We start from the raw sequence: 27171 nt of genomic DNA on the forward strand, positions 1-27171 counted from the left end.
TTATTTTTCTATGTTGCTGCTGCTGTCGACCTTTTCTCTTTCCCTCATTTGTAGTGAATTGAATGTTCCATTATAAAGGAGGAGGAGAAATATGTTTTTTAACAGAGGGCCTCATTGCAGGTGCCTATGCCTGCTGCCACATCCCCCTTTCTCCCAGGATGTTTCCTTGACCTGTCATTTTCCACCCTACAAGAAATGAGGCGGGCAAATGGTGTACAGTCAGGGATACAGTGAAAAGATTCATGGCTGCATATTAAATTGTGTGTTATTGCATGTTCATGATTTTTAGCATAGCGTTTGTGTTGTATTCAGCAAGGTTGTTAGCTGTTCTGGATTGTCTTGTGAGGAAGGATAGAATAATAACAGATAAATTTGATTGAAAGTTCTTGTTTTTACTTGAGTCCTGAGGGGCTTGTCTAGAATTGCACAAGGAAGTATGTTTAGAGCACAGGGGCAAAAAATGCTGCATCTGTCAAACCTCTTTGGAAGTAAAACCATCTTGGTGTTAATGTGTTAAAATAATAGGTAGAAGGGACTAATCTTATGAATGGGGCCAAGGAACCTTAAAACATGAATAGGAATTGCCTTTCGCAGTAGCTGATGCCTTGCAGTTGACACAAATGCAGATTCCATGTAGAATGAGGACTATTCCTTTGTTTCAGGGCCGAGCAATAACATACATATGAACTTCTTGTTCACATAACTCCTCCTTTGAGGACACAATATGCATTTTAAACTATTTTTGGAGTAATAACTAGTTAATGGTAAGTTGCATTAACCATGTGAACATAGTGTCTAATACAAAGATACAATCCCTCACTGTTGATGTCTGTTATGCATTGCTTGCTGTTAACCCTGTCTGCTAACTCCCAGGTTCATATCTGGAAATTCTAAGCCCCCTCCCCTCTCAACTGGCAATAACATACTTGATTTTTGTACTTTGGATATGTGTGTGGAGTTTTCTAGCCCTCTGTTGGCTCATAAGTCATACTTACTATATTTTAAGTTGGAGTAAGCACAGCCCCCAAGAAAATAACAGGGTGAAAATGGAGCAGAAGTTGAAATAACAAACATCACTGGCCCAGGCTGCAACAGACATGAATGCAAAATAGTTGGGCAACAGTGACAAATGGCTTGGCATTATTGATCTCTATAAACCCATTCCTTCCTTGCAAGGAAAAAAGTGGAGCCCATGTGAAATTGACAGCCTACCTTATTTTTCAAGTGTTCCCTGAATGATTGCAGGTTTGCCTCTTCTTTTTTTATAAGAGGCTTATTTGCCATCATGGATTTTAACAGTGCCAATGAGGCTTTTTTAACTCTTAGAACCAACAAATTTTGTTTTTAATTAAATGCTTAATGTCTGCTGAAAACATGTCACTTGTTCTCTCAGAGGGATTAAGCTTCACTTCCAGGATATTTGATGCCTGATAAGGAAGACTGTTGCTAGCTGTAAACTGTTAATTCTGAAAACACCCACAAAACAATGGTGACCTTAGTCAGGAACTGCCAGCAACTTTAGAAGATCCTTAATTGTGACAAATCTTGAAGCTTTCCTTGGGCAGTTGGGATCCTGTTGTTTCCTGGTCTGTATTATGAAACTGAATGGGTGGGTGTGGGAGAGATTAATTTGTGACCTTCCAGGATGTTGTTGAACTCCAAGTTCCCTCAGCCCCAGCCAGCATGGCTAGTGGTCAGGGATGATGGGAGTTGTAGTCCAGTGATATATGGAGGGCCACAGGTTCCCAACATTTTTTCTAAAGCAAATGATGTTGCCTGTTCGCTTGCTGATCTGCATCCCCCATTGGGGAAAGATTAGAAACATCTAGGACCATCAAATTATAGATAGCTGGTTGGTCTATTAGAAAAAAAATGCAAAAAAGCCTGAAAAATATCTTTATTAGGACCAGTCAAAATGTCAATCATGAGCATGCTTTCAAGATCTCAAACTCTTCATCAGACTAGATTGGAAATGAAATATGCAGATCTCTTGTGAGAAGGCAGTCCTCCTTCATATAAAATCAGATTGGAGAGTAATTTCAGTTGGTGCTCTAATGGAATCCATGTTGGGCAGCATTATTTAGTGGTTGGTAGGTATCTTACCCCTGTTCCAAAGTTGTCTCCTCTTCATACGATAGAAGATCATTTTGTTCAGTTCTAAATTATCCCTATCCTAGATGGCTAAACACAGTTCTCTGCAAAGTGCACACAAACTGTAGATAAAAACCCCTCGTGGGCAGCAATACATGTAGGTGGATGCTCTGGTTTGATTTATTCCTTGCAACATGTAGCTTTGGGAATGCTGGATTAGGCAACACCCAACTTCAGTCTCGAGTGTCCTGTCTTATTGCATTCAATATATAGTATTAATGTGATCTCTGCTGGAAAGCATGTTACATGTTCAAGTGGCTTTTGATTTGCCTAGATCAATGTGGGATCTTCATCGTAACTTTGTGTCAAACTTAATGAGTGGTAGTCTCTGAATCCTAACTATATAAACACTGTCATTAAAGTAGGGGTGGGGGTGGCTTTTAGCCTAGATGTGCCATCTTTGAAGCTTGAAGTGTGAGAATGGCAGAACGCAGCTGAGCAGCTGTGGAACCAATACTGTATACAAGAAAACCTCCCTGTATGCAGAACATATAAATACACATGCCAGATGGTGTGGATTTATAATGGATCGTCTTCTTAAAATTTGACAGTCTCTTTTGTGTTTGTATGTCTGGTGGAAGAAACTGCCTTTACTATACTGTTATGCTAAGAAGAATTCCTGCCAATTGGGATTCTCCAATAATCCTGAGCTTTCACCAGGCAACTTCTAATAGAACAGGGACTTCAGTGTGGGGCTGACTTTTCATCTTGTGTAGGGAAAAATGCCTGTACATATGTTTGAGATAACGGAAAGCACCCATGAATAGGCAACTGAAGTAACACATCTCACCAGCTTGGTCCTCATTCATTGTTTGGCCATGTGCCACTGCTGTTCCTCATCTGTAAAATGGAAATAATTCACTTAAGGATAGATATGTAAAACCCAAGCACAAAAAATGAGGGGGAAAAAAAGATTGCTTTGACTGATAGAAAGGTAGATAAGCAGCACTTTTATTTATGGGGAAGCATCAGAAGTCATGCTAGCCTTTGCATTGGATGATGCCTTTTAACAGTGGCTTCATCTGCAGATGATTACGGGGCTTCTTGCCATCTCCTGTTTTCTATAGATCAAGTTGCTGTGAAAGGCCCAGGAGCAGGCCTTACTGGTGTTTCCTAGTCATTTGGCAACTGTATGATTGGGTGAGAAGGAAAGAGCCCTGCCAGTTCGAGTTGCACTTTGCACCTCCACAGTGAGACCAAAGTGATGTTTGCCAAAAGGCATAAATGGGTCCTAGATGCTCATATCATTGAACAGTGTCATTGGATTTAAGTACTTTAAAGCTTCATTGTTGTGAGAATACTCCATGGCGCACTCATTTTGAGGCAATCAAAATTTTGCATGCCTGTTCATTGGGGGCTAGAAAGACTAAAGGTCATCATTTGATAGAACAAACAGCAGCAAAGCTTTTGTTGCTAAAACTACCTTGCTTTGTTATATGGTGCAGCAAACTGTGATACCTCTAATAGAGGTGAATTGGACATAATCCAAAATAAGTTCCTATGTACACTACTTGAAGCCCCACATTGTACACCTAGTGCATTACTTAGAACTGAAGTAGTTCTTTTTAAAAACACTCGTACTTCCATGATTCTGTATAGAAAAAACTCCCAATGTCAACCAAACATTTAGGAAAACTCCTTGTTAGATTTGCAGGATAGTGAAGGTTGGGCACAGTGTTGTAACTCTTTGTGAAGTTACTCAGGTTTCCACTACAGTGTTATCTTGGGACGTTTCTGACCATAAGATTTGTGATTTTTTTTTTTGCTGAAGATGCCAAAATGGATTTAAAATATATAAAAATCTTCAGTCTTCAGTTTGGTATATTAAAACAGAATCTGAACATAAAAGGGCTGCTTATCTGCAGGAATTAACTTTTTTTATTAGATGTGCATTTATAACTTAAACAATGCTCCCAGAATATCTGATAGGAAATAGACCACCAAATAATCTTATCTATAGATTAAGCTAGACTGAAAACAATGTACACTATAGCCTGTATTGCCCTTTATACAATTCATCTATGGATAGATTTCTCCGTGCATTTCAGAATTCAAGAAGATCAGATGATCTCAAAATTAGATGGTTGCTAGCCAATGTAGGCAAGTTTCCCACCTTTAGGGTAGCTAGCTTGCTCTCTCTCGCGCTCTCGCGCGCTCTCGCTCTCTCCATATCCAGCCCTTCCTCCCAGCAGGAGCCCAGGGCGGCAAGCACTTTATCAGCACTAGTAACAAGAAATGTATGGGTTACTTTTTGACCTCAAACAGTGTTGACTTCCAGGGTTTAAAAATATATTTTTTTAGTGATTTTTAATGTTTATATTTTTTTGACTGCTTGTATTTATGAAAGTGTGTTAATTTACTCTTGGATTGTTTTTGTGTGTTACACTGTAATTTGGTCAGACTAACATTTTTTTCTCATACTTCTGTTTCTGATTTCTCAGTTGTCTAATAACTGTGGTAAATATTTCTGCTTGCCTTTATGGGTGTGAACACTGCTTCACCAGATATGCCTGATAAGAAATGTGTGTAAGACTCCTTCCCTGTGCCTTATGAGCTGTACTGACATCTTAAGTGTTTGTCAGATTACTGTAAAAGATATATCGCTGTTGTCTCTTGACCTTCCTGTTAAGACTTCGGTTTAGCATACGTGAGGTCATCTCAATTTTACAGTGGTAATAACCCTGAGAGGCAAATTATGTTGAGAGATAATGAGTTGCCCACGGCCGCCTAGTGAATTTCAAGGCTGAGAGGGATTTGAATGAACATCTTCTCAGTCTAACTCTTCTTACTATACCACACTGCCTCTCTAAGTGACAAGGTTAATGGTGTGACTGAGACTTTACTGTAAATGACCTCCTATGCCTGCTCCATGGCTTCAGGTGTACACTTCAGCCAGATCTCAGACATTTCAGTGGGAATATCTTCCTACTAATTGGGTTTAGGATGATAGTCTTAGTAAGGTAATAGCTTCCTACCTGTTCATGGGAATAAACTGGGGTTAAGACAAGGTGTCCTAACTTGTTAGAAGATAGATGTTCTTTCATCCATTTTGGTATAGCTTCTTTGAGTAGCTTCTTATACGGATGCAGAAAGGTCTTTACCTTCCTTACTGTTCAGGGGTGAGGAACTTGCAGCCCTCCAGGTCTTGTTGGACTCCAGCTCCCATCAGCCCCAGCCAGCATGGACAATGGCCAGGGATGTAGTCCAACAACATATAGAGGGCCACAGGTTCCCCCTACCTAAAGTACCTAGTTATATATGATGGTGAAAAATGGGTGGGGGATATACAAAATTACTAGACATGATCTAACATGAGAATGGTGGACTTGTGGCTCTTCATCTGTTGAACTCACATCATCCCTTATGATTGGCTATGCTGGCTGGGGCTGATAGTGGCTGTAGGTCAACAGCATCTGGAGGGCCAGGTTCCCTGTCCATTATCTAACTGATGAAACCACCAGTACCAACAAGGAGCTCTTCTCTGTGACAGGAGAAGGTTGGTTCTGCTCGCTTCTTTACAAGTGTCATTTGAATTCTAGATATGAGGAAAGAAGGGTTTCTGCTGGTCTGGAACAGTGGCTTTTATGCTATGCTTTGAGATGGAGATAGGGAACGTGTAGACCTCTAGACATTGGACTAAGACATCCATTGGTCCCAGCCAACATGGCTCATGGTCAGGGACAATGCACATTGTAGTCCAACAACATCTGGAAGGCTATGGATTTCCATCTCAGTTTTCCTCAGGACGCTCTGCATTGCATGGGGTTCCTCAGAGCATGAGTTGGAAAACTAAAAGCTAAAAACTTGAGGATAATAAGAAGGCAAAAAAAAAAAAGCAGGGCCATTTGAGACAAATAAGTCAACAATACAATCCTGTACATATCTATTTAGAAGTATGTCCCACTGAGTGCAATGTGACATATGCCCAGGTAAGTGGGTATAGGAATGCTACGTTACGGTATACCAAAATAGAGGACTAGAGAGGTGTATGAGTGACAGACAACCAGAAGAACATAAAGAATAAAGGAAGAGGATATGGAGAAGTTGCTTAAGTGACTCAGTTACTCTGAGCCTCTTCCTTTCAGTAGAACACACAGTGTACTTTATTCACAACTGCAGCAGGGTGGGTGGAGAGAACAAGCTTGCTTTTATCAAAGAATGAACTTCCCCTTTACCTGTCCTCCATGCAAAGCTGCTAACTTATTTTGTTGGGACTATTTCTACAACTGTGCTTTGTGTGTGTGCGTGTTTTGTTTTCAAATTCTTGGATCTTCTTTTCTTAATCCAGTAGAAAACAAAACTCCACCCCATGAATCTATTTTAAAACACGATCGTTTTTACATTTAAAAATAAAACACTGTACTAACCATGTCCTAGGAATAACAGTGTTGAATCCTGGTGCAGAGAGACTAAAGGTTTATTGGAGCCTGAAACAGTTGTTGTTGAGCAAAGAAAAGACAAGCCGATGTTTGTGTTGTGGCTAACCCAAAATGGAAGACTGAGTCCAGTTCTGCAGAGCAAGACAATCTAACGTAGTCAGGTGCTCCAAAAGGTTATACTTGGTAAACTACCTTGTTATATAACAGGTATGTCGCGAAGTAGAGAGATCTACATGGAATGTTCATATAGTACTTTTCCGAAGCACTTCAGATGCACCTCCCTCACATACTTATTTCAGGAATTCTTACAACAGCCCTATAAGGTAGCCGGTACCATTCCTATATTATAGAAGCAGTGAGGAGTAGCAGTCAAAAGCTAACCTGTGATCCCATGACTGAGGTGAGATTTGAACTCAGGGCATTTGGGCTTATAATGCAACATCTCCCAGTGATTAGGTTGTCATAAAAGTTTTTAGTTTGTCTAAAGTTGGGGTTTTAATTTGGGAAATTTAAATGTTTCGGGCATTTTATGATTTCTCACTCAGGAGAGCTGCCTTAAAAATTAACAGCTAGATTTGCTGAGATTATTGCCCTTCGGGTGGCCAGGTTAAAAAGAAGAAAGTGCTCCTGCATCTTTAATTGTTGGGTAAAATAGGGTTTCAGCAACTGTAACTTGCCATGTAAGCTGTGTGCTGAAAATCTGTCTTCTACATAACTACTAATGGCACAGGAGCCCTGTCTTTTTTTTTTCTCTTATGTACAACATCAGTTGATGTATTCAATTCTGCAGTTTCCAAAGTTGTAATCATCCATTCTTAAGTGTTTAGAATAATGGGGTTTTTCCAGTACCTAGTCTCAGTTAAGATAGTTCTTGCTAATGAATTAAAGATAATCTAACAGAAAAATGAAGGGATGTTAGGCATAAGAAGTCTGACGACTTAGGATCCAAAATAAAGACACATGACTAGACACCTCCAAAATCTGTTTTATATCATCTTTTACCTTCTCTTTGTTTTTCCTTCTGCCTTTTCTTTCTGCTCTCCATTAAACTACTGTCCAAATTTAGATTAGAAGTTCCCTGGGGCAGGGGCCTGTTTTTTTTGTTATATTGCTATGTAGGTGCCTGATACACTGGGAGAAAGGAAGTAATGGTATAGGAGCTACTGGCAAAAAAACCCCTTATTTCAAAGATCAACCCTTATGGCTGGGGAAAGAGAGAATGAGAGTATGTAGTAAGGTTTTGTTAGATGCTGGTAAGAGGAGGGAATCTGGAGAGGACTTGTGATCAGAGGTGGAATCTTTTTCTGGTCTCTGCATTTGTGTACCTCCGAAGTACCTGAGATCTCCCACGTTCAGTATCTGGATTCCAGTTTTCATTTTTGCCAAAAATACACACACACACACCCCAAAAAAGTCCACAATAAAAATCTGGATTCCTCCTACCGATGCCTTCTTTAAAAATATAATCTAGGGATCAGAAGTACACAAAAGTTTCTGCTATTCACCCCAAAGCTGGAATTTCCCAATGCAGAACTTGCTTCTTCTAATTTGAATTCTAGCACCCATGACAACATCTATTGTGGATAAAACAACATCCTAGTAGAAATTATGATATCATTTACCGGGCAAAGCATGTAACATATTTTTAGCCTATCTCAGCATGGTTCAAGAGCTGAAACTGAGGATGGGCAGTACCATGGCACCAAGGAGATATTTTTGAGCTTTAGTTTTGGATACTGCTTGATGATTGAAGATCTGTGTGTGGACACTGCATTCTTCAGCATTCATCTTAAGGGTACATCAAAAGAAGGGTTTGTGTTATTTGTAGCACCAGTAGTTGCTCAATAAGTATATGTAGATTTTTTTTAGTTTCCTTTTTCTTATCTTGTACAGTGTGGTCTTGTTCTAAAGTGATTCCAAACTAAACGTTGGTGTTCGACCAACAATTTAACATAAATGTATTCCACATGCTTTCCAAACTGTTTTTATTTTTAAAAAATAAAAGTAAATAAATCTACTAGCAAGAAAGGGTGCATATAAGCAATTTCAAGGACTTAAAATACATTTTGTGATTGACTTGCGCCTAACAAAATATTTGAAATGTGTGAGATTGGAAGATGATGCAGAAATCCAATTAAAGTTATGAAGAGAGGGGAAAAAACCCTCCTGTTGAAACATAACTTAAAAGGAAAGCAGTTCTGTTTTCCCAGAAGTGATGTGTATAATATTTCTGGCTTGGGAAGAAAGGTTTGGAGTGTTGCTGCTTGGCCAGAACTTGGTACCAGTTTCCTCCATGCTGTTTTAGTTGAACGGTGTTGACATTTTAGCAAATCCTGTGGAAGCTGCTCTGAACTGAAGGGGTTCTGCTGGTACTTTAGGGCTTCTAAAAAAAAATCCTTTTTACAGTGAAATACCTGTTTTAATACAGAGACCATGTTCCAGATCCAGAGTTCCAGCACAGTTAGATTTGATGACTGATGGCATTCTTGGGTTTCACAGCCCCTCTATGTTCATTCTAATTTTTCTGGAGAAGAATCAGCTATTTTTCTGAAACTTTGCAGCTTCTGTATTTTGTGCAACCATTAAGCTTGTGTTCTGTACAGCCTGTAAAAGTAGTGCATAAAGGGTTCAGTGTCTCTTTGCTTTTTAAGCAAATAAATCTTGTTAACCTCGGATTCCTCTGCTCCTTAAAGCTCGGCATAGCAAAGAAATGGAATAAGTTTTAAAATAACTTGAAACGATTCTTGTGTGTGGAATTTGGGCCACATGTTTCTTTCCACAGAATAACTATGTGGAAATGTGTGAACGATAATACCAAAGCATGTTCTTCTGCTCTATCTCAAAAGCTCCTAGATGTTTCCTTTCCCCCTCCCTGTATATATTCATCTTTCATGGTGTCTCCACACTAGAAAACCCTCTTAAATTTGTCAATTTTTAAGTGCTAGTTTTTTGAGCACTACTACAGAGGAAACCGAGACATACTTCTGGGTTTAAACATGTTTTCTTTCCAGGTTTTTATTATCTGTCTACATTCAAAAAGTTACATGTATGAAGTAATATGTATTTACCTCATGATACATGGCTTTAAACAGTATTACTATGTGTTCTGTAAGAATAGCAGGTTATAATGTATATGTGTATATAATTTTTTAAATATAAATATAAACAGTATTACTGTGGGTAGCATTGGTCAACTAGGGCTGCATTCAGATAACAGTTTATTCTATTTTCCCGGTGTTTCCTTACCTGATAATTTCCGCATTTTATCTGATCTTTCACACAATGTAAAAGTCACTTCTGGAAATCTAGCAGCATATTGTAGAAGTTCAGAAAAAATCCATTTGCAACCCTATTAACTCAAAACATCAAGAGTTCTTTCCTGCCGTTTTCATGGGGGGAACAGAAGTGTGCATGTGCAGAAAGGCTGAGGGAGTAGCAACATGTTCAATGAAGTTCATTGTTGTTTCATGCCATGACCACTGGTGTGAATGAAATTTAGCACAACATGGTGGTATGTCAGTCAAAAAGCCACGGTTCTTGTAAGGAAACAGGCACTGCAGTGTGAAAAGAATGTTAGAAATTGGGACAGAAGCACTACCATTATAATCTGCAAGACTAACACAATAAACCACATGTCTGAATGCAGGCTAGGTATTCACCTCAGTACTGTGGGATCTTGTTTTTGTGGTCAGAACTTGTTCAGGACTTCAGAAAAACTAAGGCCCATCTTTCACTCAGCTGATAAACCCATGTGTGAGTTGTACCACTGCAGGTAAAGGTCCACAGGGTAGAATGCCCGCTCCCCCCCTCGCGTGTGTGCACACAAAAAACCCCTCCCTCCCTCTGCTCCACATCGAAAACAAGCAGGGATTCTAGAAGGCTAAAACCCTTTTTCATATGTTGTTTCCTCAGCACAGGGAATTTTCTTGTGTAAAAGAGCACTGAATCATGGGAATCCCCACCTGCAGTCTAAAGTGGAACAGCTCAGTGAAAACTAGCCCTAGCTAGTGAAAAACGTTACTTTGTGTGACCACAATAGTTTCAAAGGTCTAGAATTTTGTAGCTTTCTTAACTGTTGTAGTCACTGTCTCCATTGTGTATTGGGCTCCATTTGGAGTGGGCTGTCTGGAAAGACAGTTCTGCTTGTTTTCCCACTTTGTGCAAAACTAATTCTGCAATGGAGGTTTTATTTGTTTTTATCAGTCTGCATATTTTCCTTTTTGCATTTACGAAGAGCAAAACAAGCAGACTTCAGGCCATTTTATGGATTGAGCATCCCTATTTTGTGTGTTCACCTGAACCTTTTACTATAATCCTTCAACTTCACAATTTTATAAGCGGCATGATTATAGCACTTCAATGTCTTCTAGTAAGTTGGTCCATGTAGTGGTTTCTATCAAAAAATCAATCTGTGGCTTCTTCCAAGAATCCTCTACACATGTGGAAGGTTCTTAGAAGAAGCCATAGATTGAGCCTGGGGTTAAGTTGCCTGCTTGCTCTAGTTGCCCATAATATTCATGGTTGCTCAGCAGCATGTAATGGCAAAAAAGTAATGAAGGGAAGAGAGCCAGTGTGATGTAGTGGCTAGAGTGTTGGACTATGACCTGAGAGACCAGGGTTCAAATCCCCACACAGCCATGAAGCTCAACTGGGTGACCTTGGGCCAGTCACTGCCTCTCAGCCTCAGAGGAAGGCAATGGTAAACCACCTCTGAATACTGCTTACCACAAAAGCCCTATTCATAGGGTCACCATAAGTTGGGATCGACTTGAAGGCAATCCAATGAAAGAAAGCTCTATATCCATTTACTGTAAACTTTAAAATCCATAGCTGGGCAATAATCGTTATTAGGACCAACCAAAATGTCACAAAATGGTGATCTCTCTCTCTTTTTTTAGAGACCAATATGGCTGCCTTTGTTTTATATTTCTTTAGAACAAACTGTGTTCCTCCATGGGAACTCCTAGTTCTCCCTGACAAGCTGCCGCCCTGGGCTGGTGGGCGGAAGGGCAGGATAAAAATCATAGAATATCATAGAATAGTAGAGTTGGAAGGGGCCTATAAGGCCATCAGGTCCAACCCCCTGGACAATGCAGGAATACAAATCAAAGCATTCCTGACAGATGGCTGTCCAGCCGCCTCTTGAATGTTTCCAGTGTCGGAGAGCTGACTGCCTCTCAAAGTAATTGGTTCCATTGTCTTATGGCTCTAACAGTTAGGGAGTTTTTCTTGATGTCCAGTCGAAATCTGGCTTCCTGCAACTTGAGCCCATTATTCCATGTCCTGCACTCTGGGACGATTGAGAAGAGATCCCAGCCCACCTCTGTATGACAACTTTTCATGTACCTGAAGAGTGCTATCATATCTCCCTTCAGTCTTCTCTTCTCCAGGCTAAACATGCCCAATTCTTTCAGTCTCTCCTCATAGGGCTTTGTTTCCAGTCCCTTGATCGTCCTTGTTGCCCTCCTCTGAACCTGTTCCGGTTTGTTTGCATCCTTCTTGAAGTGCAGAGACCAGAACTGGATGCAGTATTCAAGATGAGGCCTAACCAGTGCTGAATAATTGATTAACTGATTAATTAATATAAAAGCATCCATGAACCCAAAATATCTACCAGCAGAAGAAACTGCCTGTGGACAATTCACTGCTCTGGCCTTGCTTTCTTCCAATCATCCTCTGTTGGGGTGGGCAGTTCTGTGAAATATGATTGTATAGGACAGCCTTTCCCAACCAGTGGGCCACCAGACGTTGTTGGACCACAACTCCCATCAGCCTCAGCCAGCATTGCCAGTGGTCAGGAAAGATGGAGATTGTGGTCCAACAACATCTGGTGGCCCACTAGTTGGGAAAGGTTGGTATAGGACAATGTCTCAAATCAGATACACAAAGTGAACGCTTCTCGGAAAAGATCCTTCATATGCACTCAAAAATCAAAGGCACACTTGACTCCTGAACCTGTGTATTTTAAAATTCAGAATACGTATGTCTCCTTTAATGGCATTTTTTTTGGGGGGGGGGAACTGTTGTAGCATGAAAAATGCCAAAGAACTCTTTGTTCAAAAAGACCTGCATAATGTTGGCAGCTTCTTTGAGGTGTAAACTCAACCTTCTGCTTACAGAATATTAATTGGTGGTCTCAAACGGTCAGGTTTTGGGGCAATGTCATATAGATAACTGCATGTTATGCGGCAGGGACATGCCTTGTTTTAAGAATGTAACCATCTGAACTCAATTGGCTGCTTCTCTGCCAAATGTTGCTTCTGTGCTAATCATGCTATAAAAATGAGAGAAACGCATCTTGTTCTTCTGAATGGTGTTCTGCTTTTAAATGGTGGGTGAAATTTTCCACAGGTTGGAACATCCAGTTAGTGTCCTAGAGTTCTAGGATAGCCACCATTAGAAAGGGAACAATAATTTAGTTGAGTCATCCAGGACAGAGAAATTCAGGGTGACAGCATCTCTTTGTATGATACACCTCCTGCTGTTTCCCTTTCCTAGAAAAACCCAGACCCTACCTCGTCTGTAAGCCTTTAGTTATTAACTCCTAATTTTCATTCCCAGCCAAGATGGCAATCCTACACACTGTTATTTAGTGCCCTTGAACAAAGTGTGAATTACTTATAAGGAAAAGCAGTGGTGTGTTTGTGTGACTGCATCTTGCAAATTTACCCCCTTTTCCTTCCCCTTTGTCCACTGTTGCATTCCTCTGTTCCCTGTACCTGTTAGTTAAAATGGGTGTGTGGTAAGGTGGGGTAAAAAGGAAATGGTGGACGGGGCAGGTGGTTAGTGAGGACAAAGAATGGGTCTACAGTGAAAGTAGAGTACTCTTCTTTGGCTACTGAAGCCTAGTCCTTACAAAGAACAGATTCAGTTTTGTATGTATGTGTATCATATACAATGTAAACTATAGAAATGACTCTTATCTTTAAATGACTGAAATTTGGCCAGAATCTACTTCAACTGACTCTTTCATGCTTGTGAGGAAACAAATCTTTTCCCTGGCCTACCTTTCTGTGAATACTCTAATTTCAACAAAAATAGTTATGAATTGTGTAGGTGTGCTTAAAAATATCCCACTTAGGGCACTAAATTAAACGGCCATATATTTAGCTATCTGACAACATGTTCCAAATGGACTGTGTAAAGCTGTGCAATTAAATCTATATTGGACACTTACATAAATCTGTGGTCAGAATTTCAGAGGTGTTAAGTATGGTATGTGCCAGTTGAAGTCGCTGGGAATTGCAAGTACTGGTCACCTCAAAATAGCTGGCTACTTATGCTGCTAACAGTAGGCCAACTTGAAACATTTTGGGCCTTTTTCTTCCTGATAAAAGTAAACTTTAGCCACATAAGCACATTTTAATCTTTGGCAGCATAAGAATTTGGGCATCAGATCAGTCATAGAAGTTGTCTTGCTGAGAATCTGGCTTTAACATACTGAGACAAGTTGGTAGATCTTATAAGTGGAGAAAGGCTTTAAAAAATCCTAAACATACAAAGGCCTTTGAGTACTGAGTACATAGTTCTGTGCCCTTTTCCTTGGTTTCCAGTTAAATAAATTCTGTTCCCCATGTTCCAGTTCATGGCTTCCTTTCTTTCTAAACAATACCAAAAGATAAGTACATTTGCCAGAAAAGTGGATGTAAACGCAAAGCACACACTCCATCTAAAATTTGCTGTGACTCAAACCAGCGAAACAAGTTTTTACACTGCAGTTAAATTAATTCCCCATTGCTTTCAGTGGGGCTTATGTTTAGCTGTGACCTAACTGGTTTCACTGGTTTCAGTTGAATTTAATCGTAACAAATTTAGCTGGATTGTAGCCTTTGTGTCTACATATCTGCTGTTCTGGCAGGAGTATTTCTCTTTCAGTACTGTTCATTTTTAGTGTGGTTCACTCTCTCTCTCCCCTCCCCACCCTCTATTGATTGGTATCAGGCTTAAGTCCCTGCCTCCTACACCTTTATCTTCCCCATCTTCACTGAAATGTTGTGTAAACAAACTTTCTGTAGATGATGTCTATAATGTTAATGCAACTTTTGGATGAAACAGTGTGATGAGAATCCCTGGTGTTTGTATGCATAGCTAGAATTTGAAAGTACACCTGCCCCTGGGGTTAAGGGCATAAGACCGTCATCTGTATAATGGGTATTTCTAAGATGTGTAACACATCTTTTACAGTCTTGTTTGCCTTTGAGGCAACCCTGTAAAAGAGGTTGCAAGGCGGCTGAAATCTGTTTGCTCAAGTAAGGCACAGTTCTGCCTTCACTGAATCTATAGTGAAGATGGGATTTGCACTCTCTTCCCTCTCTCTTGGCGCTCTCATTTACATGTACATTGTGACGACGACAGATTTGTATAGGAGGCAAATCATTTGCCTCTTTGGTCTCTTCTTTTCTACCCCATCACGTATAGAAAATGATTATGTATTTGGCATGTGTGTCTGCATATGTGGTCATAATGAATGAATGCAGAGCTGCCAACCAGTCCATATTCTGCTGATGTCATTGCTAAAATCATATTAGGTAATTGATATTAGTCCGGGAGAGGGCGGGGAACATTGAATACTCGGTTCTGCCAGGCTCCCACTGTGCATCAACCGGGTTCTCTGTGGTCTGCTTGTCTCAAACAAGGACAATATTTTTGAAATAATTAAAAATTGGCAACAGTATGCACATTTGTATATATCTCAACAGATGTGGTGAGAGCCAATATAGGAGGGCTGTTGACATCATACCTTGTGGCCTTTTCAGAGGCATCTTGACGGTCTGCAGCTCGAAACATGATGTTGCACTGGATAGATGTTTTGTTCTTCTGTTCACTTTTATGTATCATCTGCTTGCACCTGACTAAATGTGGCCATAATTGCACATGACTGGTTAAGTTGTAAAAACACACTGGACGACAAAGAAAACTCTTAAGGGTGGGTTAGCAGCATGGAAGCTGCTGTCTCTTTCTCATACTGCTCGAATAATTACAGAAGTCCCAGGATATGTAGGAGGTGTCCTCGCTGCAGCTCTTTCTCACTCTGCTAGTCTCAATGTCCAGCTGGAAATCTTACCATATGGCTGGTGGTTTCTGATATTACCCAAGCAGTGTGTGAGAAGCAGCAGTGCCACAGCAGCTCCCATGCTGCAAAAGTATCACAAAAGGAGCCCTAAGTCATTCTGCACATTATGCAAAACAGGGTAGTAGAACTTTTTTAGATGGTCCCGCATCAGATTGCAAATAGTGTCATAGTCTTGAATGCTCTGCCACATAACAAGCTCCTTGCATCCAGTAACATAGTACATAAGGGGAAATGGATGACTGCAGCCCTCTTGATGTGCTTGCTTGCCACACATAGGGAGCATTGTATGACTTTGTCAGTTAGATTGGAAGCATGCTAGTGGTATTTGAGGGGTGACTGATTTTTGTGCCTTTTCTGATTGTTTCCAGGAGAGAAGCCATACAAATGCACATGGGAAGGATGTGACTGGAGATTTGCTCGCTCTGACGAATTGACCCGCCACTACAGGAAGCACACTGGGGCCAAACCTTTCCAGTGTGCTGTGTGCAGTCGCAGCTTTTCTCGGTCTGACCACTTGGCTCTGCACATGAAGAGACATCAAAACTAGGCTGGACTTGTCCGTGAGGCTGTTGGTATCTATGCAACTTCATAGTGACTCAATTCAAGTATATACATTCAGTTAGGTTTATTAGCTTAAGTGTTTGACTGCATATGAACTCTTCGCCATTGAAAACAGGAAAAATTGTGAAAGAAACTGGAAATGTATATTTTGTATATTTATGAGGAAACAGGGAAGACACTGTCACAATATTCAGATTGTTTCACCATTTTAAGGTCATGTGACTTGCTCTTCATCTAGCCCCCCTCCCCCACAGATTTCATCTCAGGGCTCCCTGCCATGATATATTTTGCAGATATGGATTCATCAGTTCTATATATGCATATGCATAAACACCTTGGCAGAAAGTCTGTACAAGTGTGGCTTCTATGGAGACACTCAAAGCCATTTTCCAGACTTGGGCTATTTATCTGTGTCTGTAAACCAGAAATTTGTTGTTAACTTGTCTGGCAGCATGGTCATACATGCTTCACTACTCTGCTAGTGTGAGCGGGAACAACAAACCATAAATCTTGGCTTATTGTGTTGTCTGAACCCAGGCTCACTTGTGGTTTGTTTCTTCAAACCACAATCCCAGATTCAGATGACACAGCAAGCCAAGACTCCCACTTACATCAACACAGGGGCAAAGCAGGAGCGCTCAAGAAGCACGCATGATGATTCTGCTTCTTCTCTGTAAGCCATAGTTTATGGTTTACTGTGAAGTGCAAATACAAGCAATGCATTCTAGCAAGTTGTTTTTTTCTTGTCTGTGAATATAAATGACTATGGACGTAGCTACACAATGGTATTGAATACCCATTCCCTTTCACCAGTTTTCTGTGATGACGAATCTCTGTCCTATAATCCCCAGAGTTGTTCTGGGGAAAGTAACGGCAGTTAATTGGTATGAAGCTGATTTAAGTATATTGTATAGCTATACCCCAGCTGAAGTCTGCAAAATATAACATGGAAAGGTGCCCCTAAATGTAATGTCTCAAAAGCTCTGGTATCTGTTTTTGAGGCCCTGACCAAAAACACTCTTGCTCTGGTGAGCGGTGTTTAGGAAAACAAACTTAAATTACAGCCAAGTGAATCTTAAGAGGACAACCCACCATAATTTTGTCTGAATTTTACTGGATGTTTTAATATGTGTTATATTTTATAAAATGTTGTTTTTCTGTGGAGATTAAATATATATATACAAATTCATAAATAGCCATAGAACAAAATGTTCTGTAAGTTGCATGTTTGCTATGACAAAGATTTTGTAAATATGCAAATCAGCTTTTAATGTTTTCTTACAAAAGAATTTTCTAGAAGTCATTTGGGAAGAGTAGCAGTCATCTGACTTTTGACAGTTTAATATGGCACATTTAAAAATTGTTTTTTTCCAAAAAATACCTCTCAAAATGATACCGCTTTGGTTTTAATGAGCTAGCCATTCAAACACTTGTTCTTGTGCACTGAGAATTCAAAACAAATCGAGCTTTTAAAAACTTTTAAGAGTACAACATATTTGCAAAATAGGAATGGTTAAGTAACTGTCAGAAGCTTAAATAACAAGGGTGGCTGTAATACATAATGTTAAACCTTTTACTATAAGCTAAACTTAATTATTGCTTTAAAAGGAAGGATTTAGAATGTGGGTTTAGAATATCAAAACACTAAGCTGGTTCACCACCAGTACAATCTAATTCCGCATGGATTTTGCCCCTGATTTAACTGTGTTTGTGTGCAGCAGTCAGGGCTGTGTACATGTGGTCCTTCCAAACAAGTTGCAGTTGCACTGATCAGCTGTTTGGGGAATGGAAGGGGAAAACTGCTGTCAGTGTGATTTGTAGCCTGTTTGGTACATGCATACAGCCCCAGCTCAGGTTATGGTACCAAATGCACATCACATGTTTGTGTGTGGATTCCCGGCACAGCTAGTGATAATGTGTTCAGAAACCTTCTGTGTATTTGTCTATGTAATATTGGATTGGGGAGATCCTGTCGCTTTCCAAAAGGTAAAGGATACTGCAATTTCCCCTCCCCCAATGTAATTAAAATGTAAAAGATTCTGTAACTTTGAAAAAAGTTTTATCATTAAAATGTAAAAATGTTTTTAAAAACTGGAGTTATAACATCTAGCCGTCATAGCTGAAGGCAGGCCAAGAGTCCAACTGGCAGTGTTCTGCTCGTTCTTAAAATTCTTGCCAGTCTCCTCAAACCTCCACACTCCATTTTTATTTCCAGTTCAAATGCAGTTGCATATCTGTAGGAGCAGAAAAATCCATGTTTTTTGGCTGTTAGGGTGACAACCTGCCCCTACTGAAATTCCGTTTCTGCCCAGGTATCAAAAGGTACAGGAGCCCCGTTCTGTTTGCATCTGACCACACTAGTGGATCCAACCTAGGGTCTGGTATGGATAACACAGTGATGGACAAGAGGGACACACAGAAAATGGCGAGGGAGGCAAAACGAGATGAACCTCAAATGAATGCCAAATTCTGAATGTAGGAACTGAATAGAAATGTCCAGTGTATTAGGCTTCAGCATTGTTCTGTCTTCCTGGGTAATAGTTCTACTCATTCTCATGGGTTTCAGAAAATTATCTGTGAGCAGTCTCTTTTTGAAGAAAAAACAAAACATTAAAAAATATAAAGTAATGCCCTTTCAGACTTTATGAATACAGAATAAGATTTCATAGTTGACAGTCTTCTTCAGAGGCAGAAATGGAAATGCTGCAAGCAGTACAAGACAGTTAATGCGATGTTTACTCTTGGTAGTCCTTGTTCTTAAAGATATAAATTACATGGGAGACTAAGCAATGCATCATGATTAATCAGAGCAATCCTATGCATGTTTACTTGAATATAAGCCCCCATGTTTATTTACTCCTTTCCTCCTTTGTATTGAGGATTACTGCCCCAATCATTATAATGGGAAGTAGTGTGTTGAATCCCAACAAAAGTGAAGCACTTTCAGCTCTAATTGACTTAAGTGGGACAAAGTAAAGTGTGCTTAACAGTGCACATGTGTATTGGAAGAAGGCCCTATTGTATTCAGTAGGACTTACTCCCAAGTAAGTGAGTATAGCATTGTAGTTGAAGTCTCTTCCAGGAATCAATGAGTCCTAAAAACTGCTTGACTTACTGCATTGTACCTCAGATCATTATTTAGGCCATCATTTACATAGTAAAATCTTGCCTGAATTCTTGCTGTGCCACCATTCACACTGCATGTACACTGAATAACTTATTTTCTTGAGGATAGCCACTCAGGGTGTTTTTAGGAAAGGCACACCTCTGTCTCATGGATCCATTCACTCCCTACACGTAGTCCTGTTTGGCCAACATACACTCTCAGTGGACATTTTAGGCAACACACTTTGGAGAAGCAGTACTCTAAAACAGTACTTTTTTAAAAATAGGAGAAAATGTTGAAATTATAATTTAACATTGGAACTTTTCATTCAGTTCAATAAATTTTCCCCTTGGCATCAGGTTGAGGTTCACCACTTAGATGCACGTGTGTGCCTGTATGTGTGTGCTATGCAGATGCAGCACTGTCCACTTGGGTTTCAGAATGTATGCAAAGCAGAACTCAAAGTTGCTTGCTTATATTGGCTGCAAAGTTGAAGACCTTCATTGGAAAAAAAATAGTATTAAGGAGTCAAAATGAAGCTAAAAGATTTGAAAACCACAGATCTAACTTCTGCCTTCAAGGGATCTTTTCCACATTGATTTGTCTGCTGAAGAAACCCTGCTCTTCTGTTGAGGAATTTCCATATGCTGCACAGCATTCTGCAGCACGGTTTAGGGATCATGGCCAATTCACATGGAGTATCGTCCAAGCTTATTTGGTCTTATGGTTGTCCAAGAGAATTCTAAGTATCCTGAAGCACAGTGCCCCTGTACTTTTCAGGGGAAGGTTAGTAATGATAGACAAGCTGACCTACTGGTCTTTGCATTGAGGTCCTCAATAAGTTTTCAGGTTTTCCCAGAAAACCATGAATTATTCCAAGCCTTACTCTTCATTGCCAATCAGGGGCTTAATGTTGGACTCTGAGCAATAGATGAAATATTCAAATTTAAAAAGATTCCAGGTGCAGGATATGGTCCAATTTGCACCGTAAGTAATTCAATTCATACACATAGGTTGTAGTCTGAGGGAGTGACTTGCACAGTGAGCTTTGCTCATGCAGCAATTTGAGTCTTTTCTCCTTCAACAAGCTGCTTTAGAAACTTTGGTTTGTTTGCTTTAAAAAACATTTTAAAGCCTATTTCCTTGTTACTTCCCGAGGGACAGTCTTGGGAGACTAAAATCCAGAGGGAGAAGGTGATGACTGGATAGGCTTGTTTCTAAAGTTGTGTACAGAGCTGCTGTTGGCACAAGGTGAGAAGCCTTGGTGTAGGCTCAAAAGCCCTCACATGGGCTTACAGGGGCTCTCTGTATCAGCCACTGAGCTGTAATATCAAGCTGTCAACCAAAGGGTAGAAATTAAAGAAACTGACATGCCAAAAAAAAAATCTCAAAGCAAAACTTTGTTCAGACTATCGTTTGCGTCTTTTATTTATTTTTGTGGTATATGGTAGAAGTTTTTTTAGAAAACAATTTTCCATAAACTTGATAAATTAAAGTTGTTTATAGCTTTTTTTAAAAAAGCATTGCTCTTAATTGTAAATAGATGATGGAAAAAGATGTACATATTTTTTTTGTAAGGCTTCAAATGTTTAATCTTGGAAAAACTCAAGTATATTGGTTGCTGTTTTGCTGCTTCCTTCCCCCTTTTCTCTCTCTCCCCGTCCTTATTTTTGTATGGTGATATATCCTATGCAAATGATCAAGCAAACAGCTGTATTGTTGAAAGAGAATGAGATGGTTTATATATAAAAAGACAATTTTTTTGAAAATAAAAAGTGCCTAAAAGCATATTTTCTGTGTAAATGTGTTTAAGGTTCAAGAACTTATTTCCAGTTCTTTAAATGTGCATTGAGAGCTAGTGTGGCATAGTGGTTTGAGTGTTAGAACAAATTAAACCAGAACTATCACTAGATAACTGAGGTTATCATACTTTGGACACATAATGAGAAGACATGATTCACAAGAGGAAGACCAAACAAGAGATGGATTGATTCCATAAAAGAAGCCACAGACCTGAACTTACAAGATCTGAACAGGCTGGTTTACAACAAATGCTGCTGGAGGTTGCTGATTCATAGGATCTCCATAAGTCATAATCAACTTGAATTGACATAACACACAATCCACAGTAATTGTCCCTGCCTCAGCAGCTGCTATTTGCATATTTAAAAACATGCATGCTAAATACACACATGCATTTGATGTCATGTCTACTTTGTCTCAAAGCCCCTATTGTATTAGGGCACAATGCAGCTAAAATGAAGCCCTTTCATAACCCATTAATTTCAAGGTTGAGACAGCTAAGCAGATGTTTAATTCACTGATTTGCTTCTGATTGTTCCTTTGCAGCCTCAGCTGTACCTGCCCCACTTCTTGGAGAAGTACATCGCAAAATTTGGATAAATGTCCTCAAGTTGTTTTGGAAAGGGCAGATTTGATAAATTCTGCTTTAAATGCAAACTGATTGAATTTCTTCTCCATCCCTGCCCCCCACACCTGGCATCTGAACCATGGCTAGTAGCATTTAATAAATTATCTTTCACAAATGAATCTAATCTTTGTTTAAGGGCATCTAAGCTAGTGACTACCACCACATCCTGTGGCAGCCAATTCCATAAGTTAGTAAGCTATGGCATTGTGTAAAGAACCTTCTTTTGCTTTGCCCTGCCTGGCCTAAATAACCTCATATAGTCATCTTCCACACTATGGTGAAGAGAAGCTCCTTCAGAGCTACCTCCGCCTTTGTTTCCAGTAAGAAACTTAGCACTTTCCCTGTATGCATGGTGTATCTTGCTAGCTTCTTCTGGAAACGTGGGAATTTATAAGCTAATCTGTTTCAGCTTGTATGTGTGGAGGATCCTGGCTCTATGGCAAAAGCCTAAAATCTCACTAGGCATGCCTAAAGTAGCTGTTTGGATCTTGGCCAATGTCTCTTGCTCTTTATGGTTAAGTTATTAGAATACCACAAACGTCATAGCTGTTGCATCTTCACTAAAGTTTAGGAGGCTCAGACAGTTGTTTTCCTGATGGGTTAAGGAAGCTTACTGAGATTTGGAGACCGTCCGCCCTTTAGATGATAAAACCTAGCTGAAAATGGCCAACGCTTGCAGAGGTTTCAGAGATATGTTTGGCTGCTAATTAAAGAATGCGTTAAACAAGCCAGAGCCATTTTACAGCATTCCTGAAAATGGAAAAATCCTTCACCCTCTAAGGACCACATTCAAACAACTGTTGGAAGAAGGGCAGTTCAGTAAGAAAAGCTAAAATCCCATGACTCCACAATGCCTCAGTGTATGGAAATCCCCTTGGCATCATGTACCCTCTATGGTATGAAGAAAACACTCAGCTATCTGGAATCCATGCCTGAAATGTACAATTTGATCCACCTTTAACACAGTATTCCTATATGGAACCAATAGAAGACTGCCCCACAGAAATTATGGTGTATGTGTTTGTAGAACAAAATGTTTTGAAAATCAAGTGAACAAATGGAATGGCTCAGTCTAAGATGTCAAAGGCAGAATACATTCAGTTAATATCACTCCATCATTCACTCTTGCACCTGCTGTTCATTGTCCAGGCAGTTTGCAAAGCTGCAAGTGGTGCTCTCGATCCAAAGACTCAATAGCATTAGCATGTTGGCAAGAAATATTTTAGTAGCAATTTTTGGTATTATAAAACATGGGACCAACATACTTTTGGAAACACTTTCTCCCCTATGAACCCAGGCATGTTGAGATGGCCTTGGCCAAATAACATTTACTTGAAATATCAAATCTATTGGTGTATAATGCTTGGCATATTTCAACAGTGGCACCAAAATCAGGGAATTCTACTTCAGGACAGTTCATCCCAAGCTCAACTCCCTCTTTTAGGAAGCTAATAATTCCAGAGATGTTTTTGCATGAATCACTGAACTTGGTATGTCTCCTGATTAGAAGGAGCTAAGCCTAGAGCAGTGACTTGAACTAAGATACAACTAGTCATTTCTTTCCTGAGAGCAGGCAACTCTGCTCCATCTATGCAGTGGCAGCAATTGGATCAATCACACCCAATCAGTAGAGCCGCATGCCTCCAGTACAGTAGTGGGAGGGACAATAGCTCATTCAGAAATTTCTAAGTTCAGTCCCTGGCAGCTCCAGGTAGGTCTAGGAAGAAAAGTCCTGACTGAAACCCTGGAACATGATTCTCCATCAGTGTATAGGCCACGTATGTGGAATCTTTGGTCCTCCAAATGTTGCTGAACTACAGCTCCCATCATCCCTAGCCACTGGCCATGCTTGCTGGGGCTGATGGAAATGACAACATCTGGCAGACCAAAAGTTCCCCACACTTGGTATAGACAATACTGAGCCTGATGGACCCATGGCCTGACCCCTATATTTGTAGTGAATCATGCAAAGCTACCATAAGCAATGTCTTTATGGTTGGATACTCTGGGCTCTTAAGAATTTTCAGTTTTTTGTGAGTAATGTGTGCACCCCAGCAGAGTTTGAAAATTACTGTTTAGATGCACATTTGAAAATGGAAATGGACTGCCTTCAAGTCGATCCCGACTTAAGGTGTCCCTATGAATAGGGCTTTCATGGTAAGTGGTGTTGAGGTGGTTTACCATTGCCTTCCTCTGAGGCTGAGAGGCAGTGACTGGCCCACGGTCACCCAGTGAGCTTCATGGCTGTGTAGGGATTCAAACCCTGGTCTCCCAGGTCATAGTCTTAACACTCAATTTTATTTGTCTTTTACGCAGTCCATGGTATCCACAGAGCTCTCCTCCAACAACACATTTCAAATGAGTTGATTTTTCTCTTATCCACTTTTTTCACTGTCCAACTTTCACATCCATACATACAGATTGGGAATACCATGGTCTGAATGATCCTGACTTTGGTATTCAGGGATATATCTTTGCATTTCAGGATCTTTTCTAGTTTAGCTGCCCTCCCCATTCCTAGCCGCCTTCTGATTTCTTGACTATTGTCTCCATTTTGGTTAATGACTGAACCAAAGTATTGATAATCCTTGACAAGTTCAATGTCCTCATTATCAACTTTGAAGTTACATAAATCTTCCATTGCCATTACTTTAGTCTTCTTGACGTTCAGCTGTAGTCCTGCTTTTGTGCTTTCTTCTTTAACTTTTATCAGCATTCGTTTCAGATCATGACTGGTTTCTGCTAATAGTATGGTACCACCTGCATATCTTAAATTGATATTTCTCCCTCCAATTCTCACACCTTCATCTTGGTCCAATCCCGCTTTCCATAGATGTTTGCACATAGATTAAACAAATAGGGTGATAAAATACACCCTTGTCTAACACTCTTTCCGATTGGGAACCAATAGGTTTCTCCACATTCTGTCCATACAGTAACCTCTTGCCCAGAGTATAGGCTGCACATCAGAACCATTGGATGCTGTGGCACCCCCATTTCATTTAAAGCATTCCAGAGTTTTTCGTGATCTACACAATCAAAGACTTTGCTGTAATCTATAAAAAACACAGGGTGATTTTCTTCTGAAATTCCTCAATCCATTCTGTTATCCAACATATGTTTGCGATATGATCTCTTGTGCCTCTTCCCTTTCTAAATCCATCTTGGACGTCTGGCATTTCTCGCTCCATATATGGTAAGAGCCTTTGTTGTAGAATCTTGAGCATTACTTGCATGGGATATTAAGGCAATAGTTCGATAATTACTACATTCCCTGGGGTCCACTTTCTTTGGAATTGGGATGTATATTGAACGCTTCCAGTCTGAGGGCCATTGTGTTATTTTCCATATTTGTTGACAAATTTTTGTCAATATCTGTACAGATTCCATTTCAGTAATTTGTAGCAACTCAATTGGTATGCCATCTATTCCTGGTGATTTGTTTTTTCCAAATATTTTAAGTGCAGCTTTCACCGCACATTCCAAAATTTCTGGTTCTTCTTCATATGGTTCTCTGTGAATGGATCTGTCATTCTTGCATCTCTTTTATATAATTCTTCAGTGTATTGCTTCCATCTTCTTTTATTTTATCTCAGTCAGTCAGTGTGTTCCTCTGTTGATTATTCAACATCCCTACTCTTGGTTTGAATTTGGAATAGGGCTCTTGTTCTATCTTTTTTATTATCATTTCTATTTCTGTACAATAATTATTGTAGTAGTTCTCTTTGTCTCTACGTACTAGTCACTGTATTATTACATTTAGGATTCTAACCGTGTTTCTCCTTTTGCTTTTGCTCTCCTCTCTTTAACCATTTTAAGAGTTTTGTCAGTCATCCATTGAGGTCTTTTTCTCTTTTTAATTAGAGGTATTGTCTTTTTGGATTCTTCCCTGATAATGCCTCTGACTTCACTCCATGGTTGTTCTGGTTCTCTATCAGCTAGGTTTAAAGCCTCAAATCTGTTCCTTATTTGATCTTTAAATTCTTCTGGGGCATTGTTTAAATTGTATCTTGGCATTACGATTGCTTTGTTCTTCTTTAGCTTTACTCTGGTTTTTTATTTTTGGTTCATGATCTGTACCACAGTCTGCTCTTGGTCTTGTTTTTGCAGAAAGTATGGAACTTCTCCATCTTCTGCTTCCAATTATATAATTGATTTGATTCCTATATTGACCATTTGGTGATGCCGCCCTGGGCTCCTGCTGGGAGGAAGGGCAGGATATAAATAAATAAATAATGTCCACGTGTACAGTCGTCTTTTCAGTTGCTCGAAAAATGTGTTTGCAAGAAACATTGGCTTCACATAATTCAATAAGTCTCTCTCCTGCTTCATTTCTATTGCATTTCCCCACAATTTCTAGTTCTTCTCTGTTCCCTACTTTTGCATTCCAGTCCCCCATGATTATCAGAGCATCCTGTTCTGGTGTGTGATCCATTTCTTCCTGTACTTTTGCATAAAATCTCTCCATTTCCTCCTCTTCTGTGTTTGCCGTTGGAGCACAGACTTGGATGATGGTTATGTTGATAGGTTTCCTGTTAAGTCTCATTGATCTCACTCACTCAGACCTTGCGTTATAGCTCCTAATTGCTTTGGCTACATCACTTGTCACTGTTAGAGCAACCCCATTTCTTCTTAATTTATCTCCTGCATAAAATATTTTGTATTTGCCTGATTGAAAGTGTCCCATTCCCATCCATTTTAATTCACTCATTGTAATATAGATACGTTCCATTTCTTTCTTGACCATTTCTAACTTTCCGTGGTTCATGCTTCTCCATTCCATGTTCCTATTGTGTATGTTGTACAGCTCCGGACTCCCCTTTTGCATCTTTGCGCATCAGCCTCTGGGCTTCCTTTCAGCTTTGACCCAGTTGTGCCATTAGTCACAGCACTACTCTTCCGTTCTTCCCCAGTAGCGCACTGAGTGCCATCTGACCTGGAAGTCTCATCTTCCAGCACTATCTCGTATTGTATTTTGAATAGTCTAGTCATAGAGTTTTCATGGTAAAAGGTATTATTATTATTATTATTAATGATATTTATTAGTCGCTTTTCCCCCAAAATGGAACTCAAAGCTTCTTACAAAGAAAAGACATTGTGCTCAAAGTGGGTTACAACAAAAGCAATTACAAAAACAATTTCATAATAAAATAATACAACAGCAATAATAAAACAACAAATGTCACAGCAAACACAAAACCTTTTCAATACTATAAGTATTCAGAAGTGGTTTACCATTGCCTTCCTCTGAGTTTGGATGCATCTTAGTCTAGTGTCTTAGTTTTGACCATTCCGCCTTGGCTGCCCCTGCTAGGAGTCTAGCCTCTTGGTCTAGACTCCCGACGGCATTGCTCTCAACTTCTTCAATACTCGCAAACCTCCTCACCACGTTAAGGTGTGCATCCTGGAGGACTGTAGCAGGCAGGAAATAGTAATTTAACCCTTTCATCCTGTTTGACAGGACTGCAGC

The 27171-nt window shown here is 39.9% G+C and overlaps 1 protein-coding gene across 1 annotated transcript in view; it reads left to right on the forward strand.

Annotated features, from left to right (window-relative positions):
• KLF5 (KLF transcription factor 5) overlaps window positions 1–18255 on the forward strand; it is a 32335-nt gene extending 14080 nt beyond the window's left edge. Inside the window, exon 4 of the mRNA XM_061629981.1 lies at window positions 15972–18255. Within this exon, the coding sequence (XP_061485965.1) occupies window positions 15972–16150 (179 nt within the window). The 3' untranslated portion in view covers window positions 16151–18255. The remainder of the gene's footprint in view (window positions 1–15971) is intronic.
• The last annotated feature ends 8916 nt before the right edge of the window (window positions 18256–27171 follow it).

Source organism: Rhineura floridana, chromosome 5, assembly GCF_030035675.1.
Source record: "Rhineura floridana isolate rRhiFlo1 chromosome 5, rRhiFlo1.hap2, whole genome shotgun sequence".
Taxonomy (NCBI): Eukaryota; Metazoa; Chordata; class Lepidosauria; order Squamata; family Rhineuridae; genus Rhineura; species Rhineura floridana.